This window comes from Pleurodeles waltl, chromosome 6 (genome assembly GCF_031143425.1).
Source record: "Pleurodeles waltl isolate 20211129_DDA chromosome 6, aPleWal1.hap1.20221129, whole genome shotgun sequence".
Taxonomy (NCBI): domain Eukaryota; kingdom Metazoa; phylum Chordata; class Amphibia; order Caudata; family Salamandridae; genus Pleurodeles; species Pleurodeles waltl.
The window spans coordinates 579375638-579391995 of NC_090445.1; the positions used below are offsets into that span (position 1 = coordinate 579375638).

The 16358-nt window shown below is 47.7% G+C and overlaps 1 protein-coding gene across 3 annotated transcripts in view; it reads left to right on the forward strand.

Annotated features, from left to right (window-relative positions):
* TULP1 (TUB like protein 1) overlaps nt 1–16358 on the forward strand; it is a 594937-nt gene that overhangs the window by 106643 nt on the left and 471936 nt on the right. For 2 of the 3 annotated variants that reach the window (XM_069238766.1, XM_069238768.1), the window contains exon 1: nt 9436–9566. The exons of the other annotated variant lie outside the window; for it this stretch is intronic. In XM_069238766.1, coding sequence (XP_069094867.1) covers nt 9546–9566 — 21 coding nt within the window. In that variant the 5' untranslated portion in view covers nt 9436–9545. Of the gene's footprint in view, nt 1–9435; nt 9567–16358 lie in introns of those variants that run through there. 3 annotated transcript variants of the gene reach the window in all.

Genomic DNA, 16358 nt, shown 5'->3' on the forward strand with positions numbered 1-16358 from the left:
TCCCGCCGGAAGCGTGAGACTTCACACTCTGCACCCGACGCCCCTGGCTCGAGATCCAGAGAACAAACACCACAGGGAGGACTCCCTGGCGACTGCGAGCCTATGTGTAGCCAGAGACGACCCCCTGAACTCCCACAGCAACGCCTGCAGAGAGAATCCAGAGGCTCCCCATGACCGCGACTGCCTGTAACAAGGGACCCGATACCTGGAACCAGCACTGCACCCGCAGCCCCCAGGACCTAAAGGAACCGAACATCAGCGCAGGAGTGACCCCCAGGCGACCCTCTGCCTAGCCCAGGTGGTGGCTGTCCCGAGAAGCCCCCCCCTGTTCCTGCCTGCACCGCTAGAGTGACCCCCGGGTCCCTCCATTGAAATCAATACTAAACCCGATGCCTGCTTTGCACACTGCACCGGACCGCCCCTGTGCCGCTGAGGGTGTGTTTTGTGTGCCTACTTGTCCCCCCCCCCAGTGCTCTACAAAACCCCCCTGTCTGCCCCCCGAGGACGCAGGTACTTACCTGCTGGCAGACTGGATCCGGAGCACCCCTGTTCTCCTTAGGCGCCTATGTGTTTTGGGCCCTCTTTGACCTCTGCACCTGACCAGCCCTGAGCTGCTGGTGTGGTAACTTTGGGGTTGCCTTGAACCCCTAACGGTGGGCTGCCTATGCCCCAGGACTGAGACTTGTAAGTGTTTTACTTAACTCACAAACTAACCTTTACTTACCTCCCCCAGGAGCTGTTTATTTTTGCACTGTGTCCACTTTGAAAATAGCGTATTGCCATTTTTACAAAGACTGTATATGATATTGCTTTTATTCAAAGTTCCTAAAGTATCTAAGTGAAGTACCTTGCATTTAAAGTGTTTACTGCAAATCTTGAACCTGTGGTTCTTAAAATAGACTAAGAAAATATATTTTTCTATATGAAAACCTATTGGCCTGTAGTAAGTCTTTTAGTGTGTGTTCCTCATTTATTGCCTGTGTGTTTACAACAAGTGCTTAACACTACCCTTTGATAAGCCTATTGCTCTACCACACTACCACAAAAAAGAGCATTAGAATTATCTAATTGTGTCACTATCTTACCTCTAAGGGGAACCCTTGGACTCTGTGCACACTATTTCTTACTTTGAAATAGTATATACAGAGCCAACTTCCTACAGGAGGGATGCAGCGAAGTTCAAGATTCGTTGTGGGCTGGATACGACCGACTCTCTGGGCAGGTCGGTTGCATCAACGGTGGCATTGAGACGCCAGGCCTGGCTGGGAACATCTGGCTTTTCAGGGGATGTCCAGCTATCCTTGATGGACATGCCCTTTGACGGCACACGTCTCTTCGGAGACAAGGAGGACTCGGCGCTTGAGCGCTTTAAGGATTCCCGAGCCATGGCCCAGTCCCTTGGCCTCGTTTCTGCTCCTAGACCCCAGCAGTCTGCCTTTTGCCCCTTTTGTGGCTACGGAAGGGGCACCCAACAGCGTCCTTTCCACCCTGGCCAATGCCCCCTGCATGCTGTACAGCCCCTGCATGGCCGTGGACGTGGGATCCCACACACCCCAGGGATCAGGGAGCCAGTGGGTTTACGAGTTCACCCCCACCCCCTCCTCAGCCTCCAACCTTCCTAGTCCGCGGCTACACCAGGAGCCAGTTGGCGGCAAGATTCGCCATGACCTGCACCAATGGCAATCCATTACCTCGGACAGGTGGGTGCTCCAAATTGTCCGAAGGGGCTGCTCCCTCCCCTTCGAGACATCTCCTCCAGCCATGCCACCTTCATACAATCAGATATCGGAGGATCATATGGTGCTTCTCTGCAAGAGAGTCCAAGCCTTTTAGACAAAGGAGCTATAGAGAGGGTTCTGTTGCCAGAAGTAGGTCTTGGTTGCTATTACCACTACTTTCTGGTACCGAAAAAGGAGAAAGGTCTTCAGCCTATATTAGATCTTCGATCCCTCAACCTCTTCCTCAAAAAGGAGAAGTTCAAAATGTTGACATTGGCTCACGTCCTATCTGCGCTGGATCCCAGAGACTGGATGGTAGCGTTGGACTTGCAAGGCGCATACTTACACATTCCCATCTTGCCAGCTCACAGACGTTGCTTACGGTTCGTGGTAGGTCACGAGCACTTTTAGTTTACAGTGCTCCCCTTTGGCCTTACCAGTGCCCCTCTGGTGTTCACAAAAGTGATGGTAGTGGTGGCAACTCATCTGCGCAGGTTAGGGGTCTCAGTCTTCCCCTGCCTCCACGATTGGCTGTTGAAGGCGAACTTGCCCCAGACAGTCGTCTCCCACCTCCCGACTACGGCAAACCTTTTGATTTCCTGGGGTTCACTGTCAACGTGCCGAAGTCACACCTGACTCCTTCTCAGACGCTCCCTTTCATCAGAGCTGTTCTGGATACAGCGCACTTTCGGGCATATCCTTCCAAAAAGCGAGTCCAGGATATTCGTGCTATGATACCGATGTTTCAGCCTCTGTCATGGATTTTGGTGAGAATGACTCTGAGGCTGCTGGGCCTCATGGCCTCCTGCATCCTGCTGGTTCAAAATGCCAGATGGCATATGCGGGCTCTGCAGTGGGACCTGAAGTTCCAGTGGGCCCAGCATCAGGGGAATCTCTCCGACAAGATCCAGATCTCGGAAGGAACTGCGAGAGACCTGCAGTGGTGGTTAAAGAATCAGGATTAGGTCAAGGGCAGATCCCTCTCCTTTCCCCAACAAGATCTTACAGTTGTGACAGATGCGTCACTCCTGGGATGGGGCGGCCACATGGGAGAGGTGGAGATCATAGGTGTTTGGTCTGTGGCGGAAACCGGGCTCCATATCAATCATCTGGAGCTCTGAGCAATTTGACTAGCATTGAAAGCATTCCTTCCCTCTCTCAAGGGGAAAGCAGTGCAGGTGCTCACAAACAACACCTCTGCCATGTGGTATTGCAACAAACAAGGAGGAGTGGGGTCGTGGACCCTTTGTCAAGAGGCCCTTCGCCTCTGGACTTGGCTAGAACATCAGAGCATTTCCCTGGTGGTTCGACACCTGGCAGGCTCCTTGAATGCCAGAGCAGACGAACTCAGCCAACGATGCCAGGTCGATCACAAATGGCGTCTACATCCAGAGTTAGCGCAAGGTCTCTTCTTGCAGTGGGGAGACCCTTGGTTAGAGATGTTCGCCTCTGTATAAAATACGCAATGTCCGCTGTTTTGCGCGTTGGAGTTTGCAAGGCGGCACTCGCTCAGCAACGCTTTTCGCCACAAGTTGAATTCAGGCCTCCTGTACACCTTTCCGCCCATACCTCTTCTGCCCAGGGTCCTGAAGAAGATCAGACAGGACCGGGCCCAAGTAATATTGGTGGATCCGGACTGGGCAGGAACAGTCTGGTATCCCGAGCTGTTGAGCATGGCCATAGATCCTCCAATCAGACTGCCCCTTCAGGAGGATCTTCTGATGCAGCAGCAGGGGAGGGTCCTCCACCCAAACTTGTCAACTCTGTGGTTTCATGCGTGGAGATTGAGCGGCGACATTTGACGTCTTTTGACTTGCCGTTCGAAGTCTGTGACGTTATCTTGGCAGCCAGGCGTCCCTAAACCAAAACTGTATACGTCTGTCGTTGGAAGAAATTTGTGGCATGGTGCATCAACAAATCTGTCGATCGGGAAACATCCTTTTTTACGACTTTTTTTTTCCGAAAGTCGTGGTTAACGAAAGCGCAACAACGATTTTTTTAACCACAACTCCGGTTTTTTGTGCCTTAACTACGTATGTTCTGAACAACGAACATGCGTGGTTAAGGTACAAAGAAGGGAGTTGGCGAAGGAAAGTGGTGGGTTTAGGTTTTGGGGAGAGGGTGGGGGGTTTTAGATTTTGGGGTGGGGTTGGGGGGGTGGGGCGTTTTTGGTTTTGGGGAGGGGGTGGGGGGTCAGGTGGTTTTAGGTTTTGGGGTGGGGCGTTTTTGGTTTTGGGGAGTGGGTGGGGGTTAGGGGGTTTTGGGGTGGGGTTGGGGGGGTGGGGCGTTTTTGGTTTTGGGGAGTGGGTGGGGGGTCAGGGGGTTTTAGGTTTTGGGGTGGGGTTGGGGGGGGTGGGGCGTTTTTGGTTTGGGGGAGTGGGTGGGCGGTTAGGGGGTTTTAGGTTTTGGGGTGGGGTCGGGGTGGGGCGTTTTTGGTTTTGGGGAGTGGGTGGGGGTCAGGGGGTTTTAGATTTTGGGGTGGGGTTGGGGGGGTGGGGCATTTTTGGTTTTGGGGAGGGGGTGGGGGGTCAGGGGGTTTTAGGTTTTGGGGTGGGGTTGGGGGGGTGGGGTGAGGGATGTAGGGTGAATGGTGCCTATTACTAATGCTTTTATCAGGAATGCCTTTACAACAAAATATATAGTATATATATTAGTAGTAGCAACGAGGTCGGTGTTCTGACCTCGTTGTTAAGGCAGTAGTTGTTTTTGAAGTCGTTGTTTCGTCGTACAATCCTGTCGATCCTCTCTCTGCTCCTGTTTCACAAGTCCTTCTCTTTATTCTTTCCCTTGCCTAGCAGGGTTCCACCTTGGGCACTCTTAAGGGATATCTTTCGGCTATCTCAGCTTTCATGAGGTTACCAGATCAGCCTTCCTTATTTAAATCTCCTATAGTTGGGAGGTTTCCTAAAGGCCTCACACATCTCTTTCCTCCTACCCCTTTCATCATGCCCCCAATGGGATCTCAATCTTGTATTGACATACCTTATGTGTACCCCGTTTGAGCCGCTTCACAACTGCCCTTTACGGCTTTTAACTATCAAGACTGTCTTTTTAGTTACCATTACTTCTGCCCGCAGAGTAAGTGAGCTCCAGGTTCTGACATCTAATCCACCTTTCCTGGCCATCCATCCTGACAAAGTGGTACTTCGCACGAGGGCTTCTTTTCTACCTAAAGTAGTAACATCCTTCCATGTTGGATAGTCCATAACCTTTCCTACCTTTTATGCACCACCACATCCCTCGCATGAAGAGGAAAGACTCCACCGTCTAGACCCAAAAAAGAGCGTTCTATCTTGATCGTACCAAAGACTTCCAGGTGGATGATCAACTCTGTGGGATATGTGAGTGCAAAGAAGGGGAAGGTGGTACAGAAGAGGACCATTTCACGATGGGTACTCTTATGCATCAAAATGTGCTACGCTCTGGCTAAAAAGCAACCTCCTGAAGGTTTGCAAGCTCAATCCACCAGAACTACTGCTGCTACTGCAGCACTAGCACGGGGCATTTCAGTCCTGGACATCTGTCAGGCAGTGATGTGGGCATCTCTGCACACTTTTACCAAACTCTACTGCCTAGACAATCAGGTCCGAAGGGACGGCTACTTTGGCCGTTTGGTCCTGCAGGACTTCTTGGTGTGATCTTGGTGCGCAGCCCACCACCGGGGATGGTATTGCTCGGGTATCTATTCAAAGGTGAGGAATCTGCAACTAGAAGTCTCTATCAGATGTACAAGTTACTTACCTTCGGTAACTATATATCTGGTAAAGACATATTCTAGTTGCAGATTCCTTACCGACCCGCCCATCCTTCCCGCTATGCGAACTGATTTCTAGGGACAGGAACTTTCCCTTAAGGACCCTAGTTTTGGCACACCACTCTCAGTGTTCTTCATGGCTCCGTGCTACTGGTGTGGAAAGTCGTGAAACGATACTGACGTCAGAGCGCCGGGATGGCGCCTATATATGACTGCGATGTCATCACAGCGAACACAATGCCAATGACGCCCACGGAGTCGATCGACGCCACCTGATGGCGCGCAGAGGTACTGCTCGAAGAAAAATCTCCGGATCCAGTCTGACGCCTGGGGAAATTCAAAGGTGAGGAGTCTGTGTAGGAGGCTGGCCTGGCTTATAGTGGGCACCTGATGGTACTTACACCCTGTGCCAGGTCCATTTATCCCTTATTAGTAGATTAGAAGTGTTCTAGCAGCTTAGGCTGATAGAGGTAGCTATAGCAGAGCAGCTTAGGCTGAACTAGGAGACATGCAAAGCTCCTACTATACCACTTATATCATATAGCACTATGTCATAAGAAACACAATACTCAGATTTACTAAAAATAAAGTTACTTTATTTTAGTGACAATGTGCCAAAAATATCTCAGAGGATATACTCCCTTAGTAGGTAAGAAAAATACACAAAATATACACACAAACCAAAATCAGGTAAGTAAACAGTTAGAAAAGTAGTGCAAACACTGTAGAATACAATAGGATGCAATAGACCTAGGGGCAACACAAACCATATACTAAGAAAGTGGAATGCGAACGACTTAGGGACCCCTGGCCTAGTGTAGTGTGTAGAGGGTCACTGGGAGTGTGAGAAAACACTAAGGGTGTCCAAGATACCCCACCCCAAGACCCTGAAACGTAGGAATAAAGTGACCCTACTTCCCCAGAAACACACTAAAGTTGTGATAGGAGATTCTGCAAAGACCACAACAGACTGCAAAGCACTGAAGACGGATACCTGGACCTGAGGACCTGTAAAGTAAGGGGACCAAGTCCAAGAGTCACAAAAGTGTCCAGGAGGGGCAGGAGCACACTAAACCCCGGATGAAGGTGCAAAATGGCTGCCTCCGGGTGGAAGAAGCTGAAGATTCCGTAACAACGGAAGATGCTAGGAATTTCTCCTTTGCACAAAAGATGTCCCACTGAATGCTGGAGGATGGAGAGTTGTTTCTTTGGCGAAAGCCTGCAAACAAGCCTTGCTAGATGCAAGGCTTGCGAGAAAATGGGTGCTGCCCGGGCCCAGGAAGGACCAGGAGGTCGCCCCTTGGAAGAGGAGACAGAGGGGGCCCTCAGCAACACAGAGAGCCCATGCAGAAGAAGGCAGCACCTGCAGAAGTACTTGAACACAGGTTCAAGAAACTCAGCACAGCGGTCGTCTCAACACTACAAAGAAGGGTCCCACGAAGCCGGTGGTCAACCTAGCGAGTTGAGCAATGCAGGACGGAGTGCTGGGGACCTGGGCTAGGCTGTGCACAAAGGATTCCTTGCAAAAGTGCACAGAAGCCTTAGCAGCTGCAGTTCACGCAGTACACAGGATTACTGTCTGGCGTGGGGAGGCAAGGACTTACCTCCTCCAAATTTTGACAGATGGACCACTGGACTGTCGGGGTCACTTGGATCCAGCACCTGTGCTCCAGGGACCACGCTCATCACGATGAGAGGGGACCCAGAGGACCAGTGAAGCTGAAGTTTGGTGCCTGCGTTAGCAGGGGGAAGACTCCGTCAACCCACAGGAGATTTCTTCTTGGCTTCCAGTGCAGGGTGAAGGCAGACAGCCCCCAGAGCATGCACCACCAGGAAACAGTCGAGAAAGCCGGCAGGATTAGGTGTTACAATGTCGCTGGTAGTCTTCTTGCTACTTTGTTGCAGTTTTGCAGGCGTCCTGGGGCAGTCAGCGGTCGATCCTTGGCAGAAGTCGAAGAGGGAGATGCAGAGGAACTCTGGTGAGCTCTTGCAAATCATTATCTCAGGAAAAGCCCGCAGGAGAGACCCTAAATAGCCCTCAGAGGAGGATTGGCTACCTAGTCAGGTAAGCACCTATCAGGAGGGGTCTCTGACGTCACCTGCTGGCACTGGTTTGCTAGCGTCCGAAATCCACAGCTAGGCACTTTGCAAAAAACAGCTCTGTTTTCTTTGGGAAAATGTGACATGTCCATGTTGTGTTTTGGGGCATTTCCTGTCGCGGGCGCTAGACCTACCCACACAAGTGAGGTACCATTTTTATCGGGAGACTTGGGGGAACGCTGGGTGGATGGAAATTCGTGACTCCTCTCAGATTCCAGAACTTTCCGTCACCGAAATGTGAGGAAAAAGTGTTTTTTGGCCACGTTTTGAGGTTTGCAAAGGATTCTGGGTAACAGAACCTGGTGAGAGCCCCACAAGTCACCCCATCTTTGATTCCCCTAGGTATCTAGTTTTAAAAAATGCACAGGTTTAGTAGGTTTCCTTATTTGCCGGCTGAGTTAGAGGCCAAAATCCACAGCTAGGCACGTTCCAAAACATTTCAGTTTTCAATGTAAAAATGTGATGTGTCCATGTTGCGTTTCCTGTCGGTGGCATTAGGCCTACCCACGCAAGTGAGGTACCATTTTTATTGGGAGGCTTGGGGGAACACAGAATAGCAGAACAAGTGTTATTGCCCCGTGTTTTTCTCTACATTTTTTCCTTCCAAATGTAAGACAGTGTGTAAAAAATACATCTATTTGAATGCCCTGTAATTCACATGCTAGTATGGGCACCCCGGAATTGAGAGATGGGCAAATAACCACTGCTTCTCAACACCTTATCTTGTGTCCATTTTGGAAATACAAAGGTTTTCTTGATACCTATTTTTCACTCTTTATATTTCAGGAAATGAGTTGCTGTATACCTGGTATAGGATGAAAACCCATTGCAAGGTGCAGCTCATTCATTGGCTCTGGGTACCTAGAGTTCTTGATGGACCTACAAGTCCTATATATCCCTGCAACCAGAAGAGTCCAGCAGACGTAAGGGTATATTGCTTTCAAAAATCTGACATCGTAGGAAAAAGTTAGAGTAAAACAAGGAAAAAATTGCTGTTTTTTTTACCTCAATTTCAATATTTGTTTATTTCAGCTGTTATTTTCTGTAGGAAAACCTTGTAGGATCTACACAAATGGCCCCTTGGAAAAAAGGAACGCAAATTTGGCTTGGATAGCTTATGTGGACAAAATGTTATGAAGGCCTAAGTGCGAACTACCCCAAATAGCCAAAAAAGGGCTCAGCGCTGGGGACGGAGGGGAAGGTCCAGCAGCTAAGGGGTTAAGGGGCAGCGAAAAGGGAGAGAGCTATACTCGACTGAAAACACCTGCACCTGACTATTTATCACAAAATACATTTATTACAGGGGTGTAACACTCCAAACACCCTCTGAAGGTAGGCCCCTGGATGGGGTGCACTTCTGTTTCGGTGCTGGGGTCTATTTCCTGTACTATACGGACTCTGCCAGCAGCAGCATGTGTAACTTGAGCAACCCTGGTTCCCGGTCTTCTGAGAGCGCTGCCCACTCAACATTCATGATTGCTGCCACTCTTTTTCCGAATCTCCCACACTTGCCTGTTGAATCGTCTAATACACCTGGGCCCCTTGATGCCACACCTGACCTGCAGTCCGCGCGCCAGGTGACTTGTACGTTCAGTTATCCTGCGTGACATAGTGCACCCTATGCCCTCCTTCCCAGGCAGGTGGGTCACCGTCCAAGCAGCATATGTGAACGATGCCACTTCCTGCCCTGCTTTCCACCCCAGCAGGAGCACCGTATGTCCAGCAGCAAGTGCGACTGATTCCTTCCCCTGCACTGCTCCCCTGCCCCGGGCGGTTGAATGGTCTCGCCCTGGATGGCTCGCTCTGGTGGCAGATGGGACGGGATTGAATTGACATGGGATTAGCCTCCGTCTGTGGTGGCGTCTGCTCTGGGACCTGGTCTCTGCATGGACACTGGCTCTTTTGCGACTCCCATTGTCTTGATACTGCAGTTTTAGGAGGCCAGACAGTTCGGGTACCTTCGCGCGTGATCGATGACCATGTCTACCGATAAGGTGAGAACTTCAACTCACTTTGAGACTGTGATGGACATCGTAGGTTTGGACAGGTGGGATATCACCGACGAAATGTGAACGACAGGCAGTGAGCATGGATCATCGTCAGAATTAAATGATGTTTTTATATCCTGGGTACTTGGTACCCGGCTCAGGTATGAAAGAATGTGTAGGCGATAGGATTGGATACAGTACCTTGGGTGGTCCGGTGTCAATGTTAACCGCAAGCAGCTCTATTTCGGCGACTTGGGTTGTGTAATGTGTACCTGGTGGTTATCGCTTGTATGGTACGGGTACTGGTGGGTTGAGCTGTACATCCCAGGCACTATGTGGCTGGGTTACATGTTGCAGGCACTGAGTGTTGGATGTGTATACCACACACTGTTTGACTAAGAATATATCCACGTCAGGCAGTGGATAGCTGGGGTGAATATAACAAGTACTGTGTGACAGGATGTATAGGCTGAGAACCAGGTGGGCTGAGTGCACTATGTAGGTATTGGCAGTGCTTAATTTGTAAATAAAAAGGTGCCGGTGCCCAAAGCCCTCCTTTTAAACACGCGTCTGCTGCAATTAAATGTCCGAGCACAGAACACTGAGGCAGCGTAATCCTGAAGCCATCTCGGGCCTCTTCAATCCATATAAAGCCACTCCCGGTCCCTTCAGCTCACTCTTGCAGCTTTCTGCTCTCTCCCATTGTGACGCTTTTTCATCTTTCCCCTATGTATCTTTTGCTCGCAGTAAATGCTTGAGGCAGAAGAATAATCCCCGACCCTCAAAAATAAGTGCCGGTGCTCAGCACCGGAAACAACAAGCACAAATTAAGCACTGGGTATTGATAAATTAGTTTTGTGCATCGTGCTCTGCTTGACCAGGGTATGTATATAAAGAGCATATGCGGTTGTCGGTGTGAAGGAATCACTGAGTGGGTAAAGGTGCATGCAGCAGGCAATGTGTGTCCATTAATGTATTTTCAATTTATTTCAAACAGCCCATAGAAAAGAATGACTGAAATCATGCGGCCATTACATTAAAAATTAGTCTTCCAGGCCGTTCAAGTTGGTCTTTCTAAGCATAACTCACACACCATGGACTCTAGATGTACCCACTATTTGGGCACCGAGGGCAGCGTTTCGAGTAATGCCCCTGTGCTTTCTCAACTCCTATTGGGATCACCGCTGAGCGCACATCCTGTCCTTGATAATCGTTGATACTCCTGCCTCTTTCCGGTGTCTCTTACTCCAGGTGCCTCTGGCCCTCCCTCTCTGCCGGTGCATGCGTGTGTGTAAATACGGGGAGCTATGGGACTGCAGCAAGTGGGATGCTTCAGGCAGGAAGGACCATGCATGTAGCACCTACGTAAAAAAACATATCATTGAGTGATTGACAGATTTCTCCTCCTGTGTGCTTGGTTGTAAATACAGTTTCAGAGGAAGCCCCTTTTCCAGCTTTTTGAAAGTGTTTCACATTAGGAGGAAACACAATAGAGGGATCCTGGGCCTATGGAGCCACTGTGATTGTTTTTATGAGGTATGATATATTCCTATAGTGCACTGGCACTAGGATGCGTGCCCCTCCTGCTCAGGTTAGAATCAAACCAGCCAATGATTGAAGGGCGGTGTGTGGTACACTTGTAGTGGGAACCAAGGCTACATAACGTTTTACTTTCTGATCACTTTATCGTATTTTCCCTAACTTCTAATTTCAGGCAGGCGTTCATCCATGTTTGCACCCCATCCCTCACTAGCCCCTGTACTACGAGGAGCTGAAGCTACACATCCATGTCGGTGTCACATCTGTGTGCCGGTGGGTCCATACCCATCCCTATCTGTATCACCTCAGTGTGCTGATGGGCCTGTGCACATTTGGTGTCACATCACTGTGCTGATTAGCCCATACCCATCCCCGTTGGTATCACATCAGTGTGCTGATTGTCCAATACCTACGCCTATCTGTGCCACACCAGTGTGCTGATGGGCCCACCCATATGCCACTTGGTGTCACATGAATTAACAGGGCCCACACCAATCGTCGTCCGTGTGACATCAGCGTGCTGATAAGCCTACACCCTGCTTTAGGTTCATTCATTTTCTCTAACCTTATACCTTTGTTGGTGCTTTACTTTGCTAGTCCCTATTTACACCAATAGTTACATGTGCTTCATCCCTCAGTGGCAGCCTATCAACAGACGTAGACTAGCCTAGAGGGAAACCACGAGAAACAATGACAAGACATTCTCTTTGTAAGCTTAGTAGGCCTTGGCACGACTGGTCCTTCCCTAGGTCCAGCCGTCTCCCAGAGAGACTGCCATTCGGACGTTGTGTTGTCACAATAAATCACAATCCTTTACATCAGGATACCCAGTTGCACGATTTGTATACACGATTATTACATCATAAATTTAGCCCAACTGATGTACTCTAAGTCGCCAACAACGTACTTTGTTTTAAACTATTTTAGTAGCGTTGTTAAAAGAGTTAATACAGCGGTAAGAGCATTCAAACGTTTTTGCATTCACGCATTAACTGGCATTTGAAAGAATTAAATAATAAAAAAAGCATTTTCCCAACATGCTTTCCTGATTCCCTTTCACGTGTTTTGAAATTGAAAATAGAGGGGGCAAATTACAAAGGAATTTTCGCCCATAATAAATGTAGGCTTATGGATGAAAATGTTTGTGGGTCAATGGGTTTATTGGACCATGTTGCCTGGGGCGTAGAGGTGTTACACACCCCGTCCCCCAAATAAATATATTTTGAAGTAAATCGTTGGGTGTGGCGCACTCATTCGGGTATGGTGAGTTCTCTGTCAGATTTCACATGGATTTTTAATACACACAGATGAAAACACATAACAAATTATTATGTTTCCTGCCACTTATTACCCCTAACAACCAACTAACTTCTCCATATCCACTTGCCTACTAAGTCCGCCTCATGTCCTGCTTGTCATGTTACTGTATTAAAATAACAGGATATACCAGTGTGATTGTTAGGGGATCTGAAGATCATTCCCCTCCTCCACCCATCTTTCTGACCAAGCTACGCCCCTACATGTTTCTCCACCATAGCTGCAGGGAAATACACAGTAGCAGCTTTTACTCAAGAGGTAGGAAGTGGGTAGAACAAACAGGGGTGGCTCCTCCGTTAGGGCGGAGGAGCGTCACCCCTCTGCCCCCTGCCAGCAGCAGTAGCTGCAAAACCTTTTAAAGAAGATGATAATAAACTATGTTTATTATCGTTTCCTTTGAAAGGGGCTGGGCCACGGGGGTGATGAGCAGTGAGGGGAAGTGCACAGCACTCCTCCTCACTGTGCATGTATGTTTGGCCGGCCAGCTCGGGCCAGCCAAACACACATGCACATTGGGCTCTCTGCAACACAGTTGCTGGGCTGGAGAAAGCCTGCACAGGCTCCGAGTCTGCCTGGGAGCACCCTGGCTGAGCACTCTCAGCCAATCCTGACGTTGCTTTTTTGCTGCTAATAGGAATCAGCTTATTCGAAATACTATATAATCAGTGGTATCAGACCTCAAAATTCTTGCCGCTTCCTTGTACTTCCTTATTCCTAGATTAATACAAATCGGGTGGATCCACGTCCTTCTAGGCTTATCATAAGCTTTGCAAAACAATAGCACATGCTCGATTGTTTCAATAATCCTTATATTGCACAAGTTGCATATTGGATCTTCTCTATTATTCCTCAACTGGTCCCATTTTACAGTTTATGCCTTAATTTGCAGAATTTCGTACCAAAATTTAATGTAAAGTATATTTGCACACCTTGGATGTATTACATCTAGCCATTCTTCAAAGTTGGGTTTTGGTTTAGTATTCAGAAACTGGGTGGTTAATCTTCCCAAATTCATATTTTGATGGAGGTTAGAAAGATAATGCTCCCACTATACTCATTCCAGGAGAACCTTTGAATGCACAGCAAGAGTATAAGGATCGTCCCAGAAGGATTTAAGCCCCAGTTTGAGAAACCAAAACCTCACATGGCAGATCCAAGGGAAAGATACAGATCTATCTAAATCAACTAGCTCCATTAGTGCTTCTCTGTAAGAAGCGAATCTGGTAGTGTCCAAAACCTGCACCAATAGAGAATAATATTGCCAAAGGATCAATTTGCTTTATATTCAGGTCTAGGGACATTGGGATCAGGGGTGTTGAGGCAGGTAATCCTAAAGATGTTTTCTTGTAACATTAGTTGTTTCAGATTTGCTGATCCCCATAATTCTGCCGCGTATAAAGCAGCAGCTTGTGATTTGTATCTGTAAACCTCAAGGGGATACTGCTGCTGCCCTCGATTTTTGGTATTTGGTACTAATCGTTGTGGAATTATACACAAGGGATGTTTTAGCTTTAGCCACATAATTATGACTTCTTAACTCACAAATAATGTGCTGATTGTCCAATTTTAAGATAAGCATAACAACAGTGTTTAATAATTGAATACGCATAAAAAATTTATAATACCTGACACCCACATTTTTCTTATGCCTTTGGGGGTCTGGACTAGTATCAACTGTCACACTTGTAGAAGTGTGATTTAGTAGTTGTGTTGGTATTGTAATTGCAGCACTGGCACGGGCAGGGGTTGGTGCAAGCTGCTGTAGCCTACTGGGAAGGATCCTGGGGCACTTACTTTTTTTTTTTTTTTTTTTACTAATTAAGCAATTAAGCACTTCCAGTCGGTCGCTAAACCTGAGACAGGCACAGCTTTCCACGTGCAATGGGAATGTTTGTACATTTCATTAGTGGAGTAATTTGGCCCTTGTTCATAGGAGTAGCTTTTGGGGCAAATCTGCTTCTTTTTTGTGAATAGTCCACATAGTATTTCGGGAAATGTCCTCCATGCAAATTATATACTAGCTGTGACTTAACATTAATTAGTCATAGATTTTATGGGTTTTTTTAACTGCTGGTTAACATACAATATGCTCACATATTTATTTATGGTTTTGTATGGCACCAAGTATGTAATCTCGTGGCCACCTCAGGCCCCCTTTGTACTAATAGCTAAAAAAATGAAATCCAATATGGAATTAGTCTTCTGATCCAAACCAGTAACTTAAAAGATGAGGCAGGTAGACATAAGTAACTATGAGGCTTGATTTATTTCTTGTCGGACAGCCCGCCATTACGCCATGTGGACAGAGTAAAATTACTCTGTACCTAAGGTGGAGAGGCCTTCTGCCTAATTTATAAAGGACCACCAAACAGGCAGTCTTTTATAAAATAAAATTGACAGAAACCAACGTCACAGCAGTTCCTGTCAATGTATATTACTCTGTGCTAGAGGGCTGCATCAACAGGATGCCCCCTGTAGCACAGTGTGATTTTATTTCTTTGTAAAAACCAATAGGACCACCATGGGACTGAGTGGAAGAGTCCTAGTCCTCCAAAATATGTACTGGTGGGCCCACTGACACTCCCCGGCTCAGTGAAACTTATTGGCAAAAGTGCAATTATCCATGTAACTGCAAAAGTCAAATTATCCATGTAACCGGCAAAAGTGCAAATATCCATGTAACAGGGTCATTTTCATGGAGACACATTTTTAGTGTTCTACCCAAAAAAAGGCAAAGAGTGAAACAAAGCAGCATCTACTAAAATACCTAAGGGGCTGGTCCACCTAAAACTGATAGAATGCCTGGACAAAGAACAGGAAAATAAAATCCTCAATAAAAATCCTGAAATGCTGGACTTGTTACAGGGTACAAAATATTATTTTATGAAAATGAAAGTGTTTCTTTGCCAGGGCACAGAATGGTTTAACATAAGAATGGATGCAGGAAAATGAAGCTCTTGGAGTCCCTGCCACTTGAGAATGCTACAGTCATGTCTATTCCTGGGCCTGGGTGGGACTAATGGACAAGGAAGGCCCATGCATTATAAAGACCAATAGGACCACCATGGGACAGAGTGGAAGACTCCTGGTTCTCTAAAATATGTACTGGTGGGCCCACTGGCACCCTCTGGCGCAATGTAACCACTGAGATAAGGAGAGAGCACTGTATGGCCATAAAGATAGGGGTGGTGGGCAGTTACAAAGTGAGGTTTCATTTTAAAATGTAGGTTAGCATAGGGTCAGTACACTTACTCTTGAATCTATTTTACTCAATGTTGTGGTAATCTCAGAAGTGGTATTCTCAACAGTGGTAATCCCTGCAGCGGTAGTAGTCACAGTAGTGGTAATCACAGTAGAAGTAATCTCAGCAGTGGTAATCCCTGCAGTGGTAATCTCAGAGGTAGTAATCACAGTAGTGGTAATATCAGTAGTGGTAACATCAGTGGTAGTAATCACATCAGTGGTAATCTCAGCAGTGGTAATCCCTGCAGTGGTAATCTTAGAGGTAGTAATCCCAGTAGTTGTAATCTCAGCAGTGGTAATCCCTGCAGTGATAATTTTAACGGTGGTAATCTCAGCAGTGGTAGCTCCTGCAGGGGTAATCTCAGAGGTAGTAGTCACAGTAGTGGTAACCTCAGCAGTGGTAACCCCTGTAGGGGTAATCTCAGAGGTAGTAATCACAGTAGTGGTAATATCAGCAGTGGTAATCTCAGAGTTAGTAGTCACAGTAGTGGTAATATCAGCAGTGGTAATCCCTGCAGTGGTACTCTCAGATGTAGTAATCACAATAGTGGTAATTCGGGGGTGTGGCCAAACAGCAAATGGCATAGGCAGCAGGGAGCCGGAGCTCCGGGACTCGCGATCTCATCGGACCCCCCGCAGCCCATCCTTCAGCAGATCTGGGCCACGGAAAGCAGGAGGAACACCAGCGACATCGGTGCG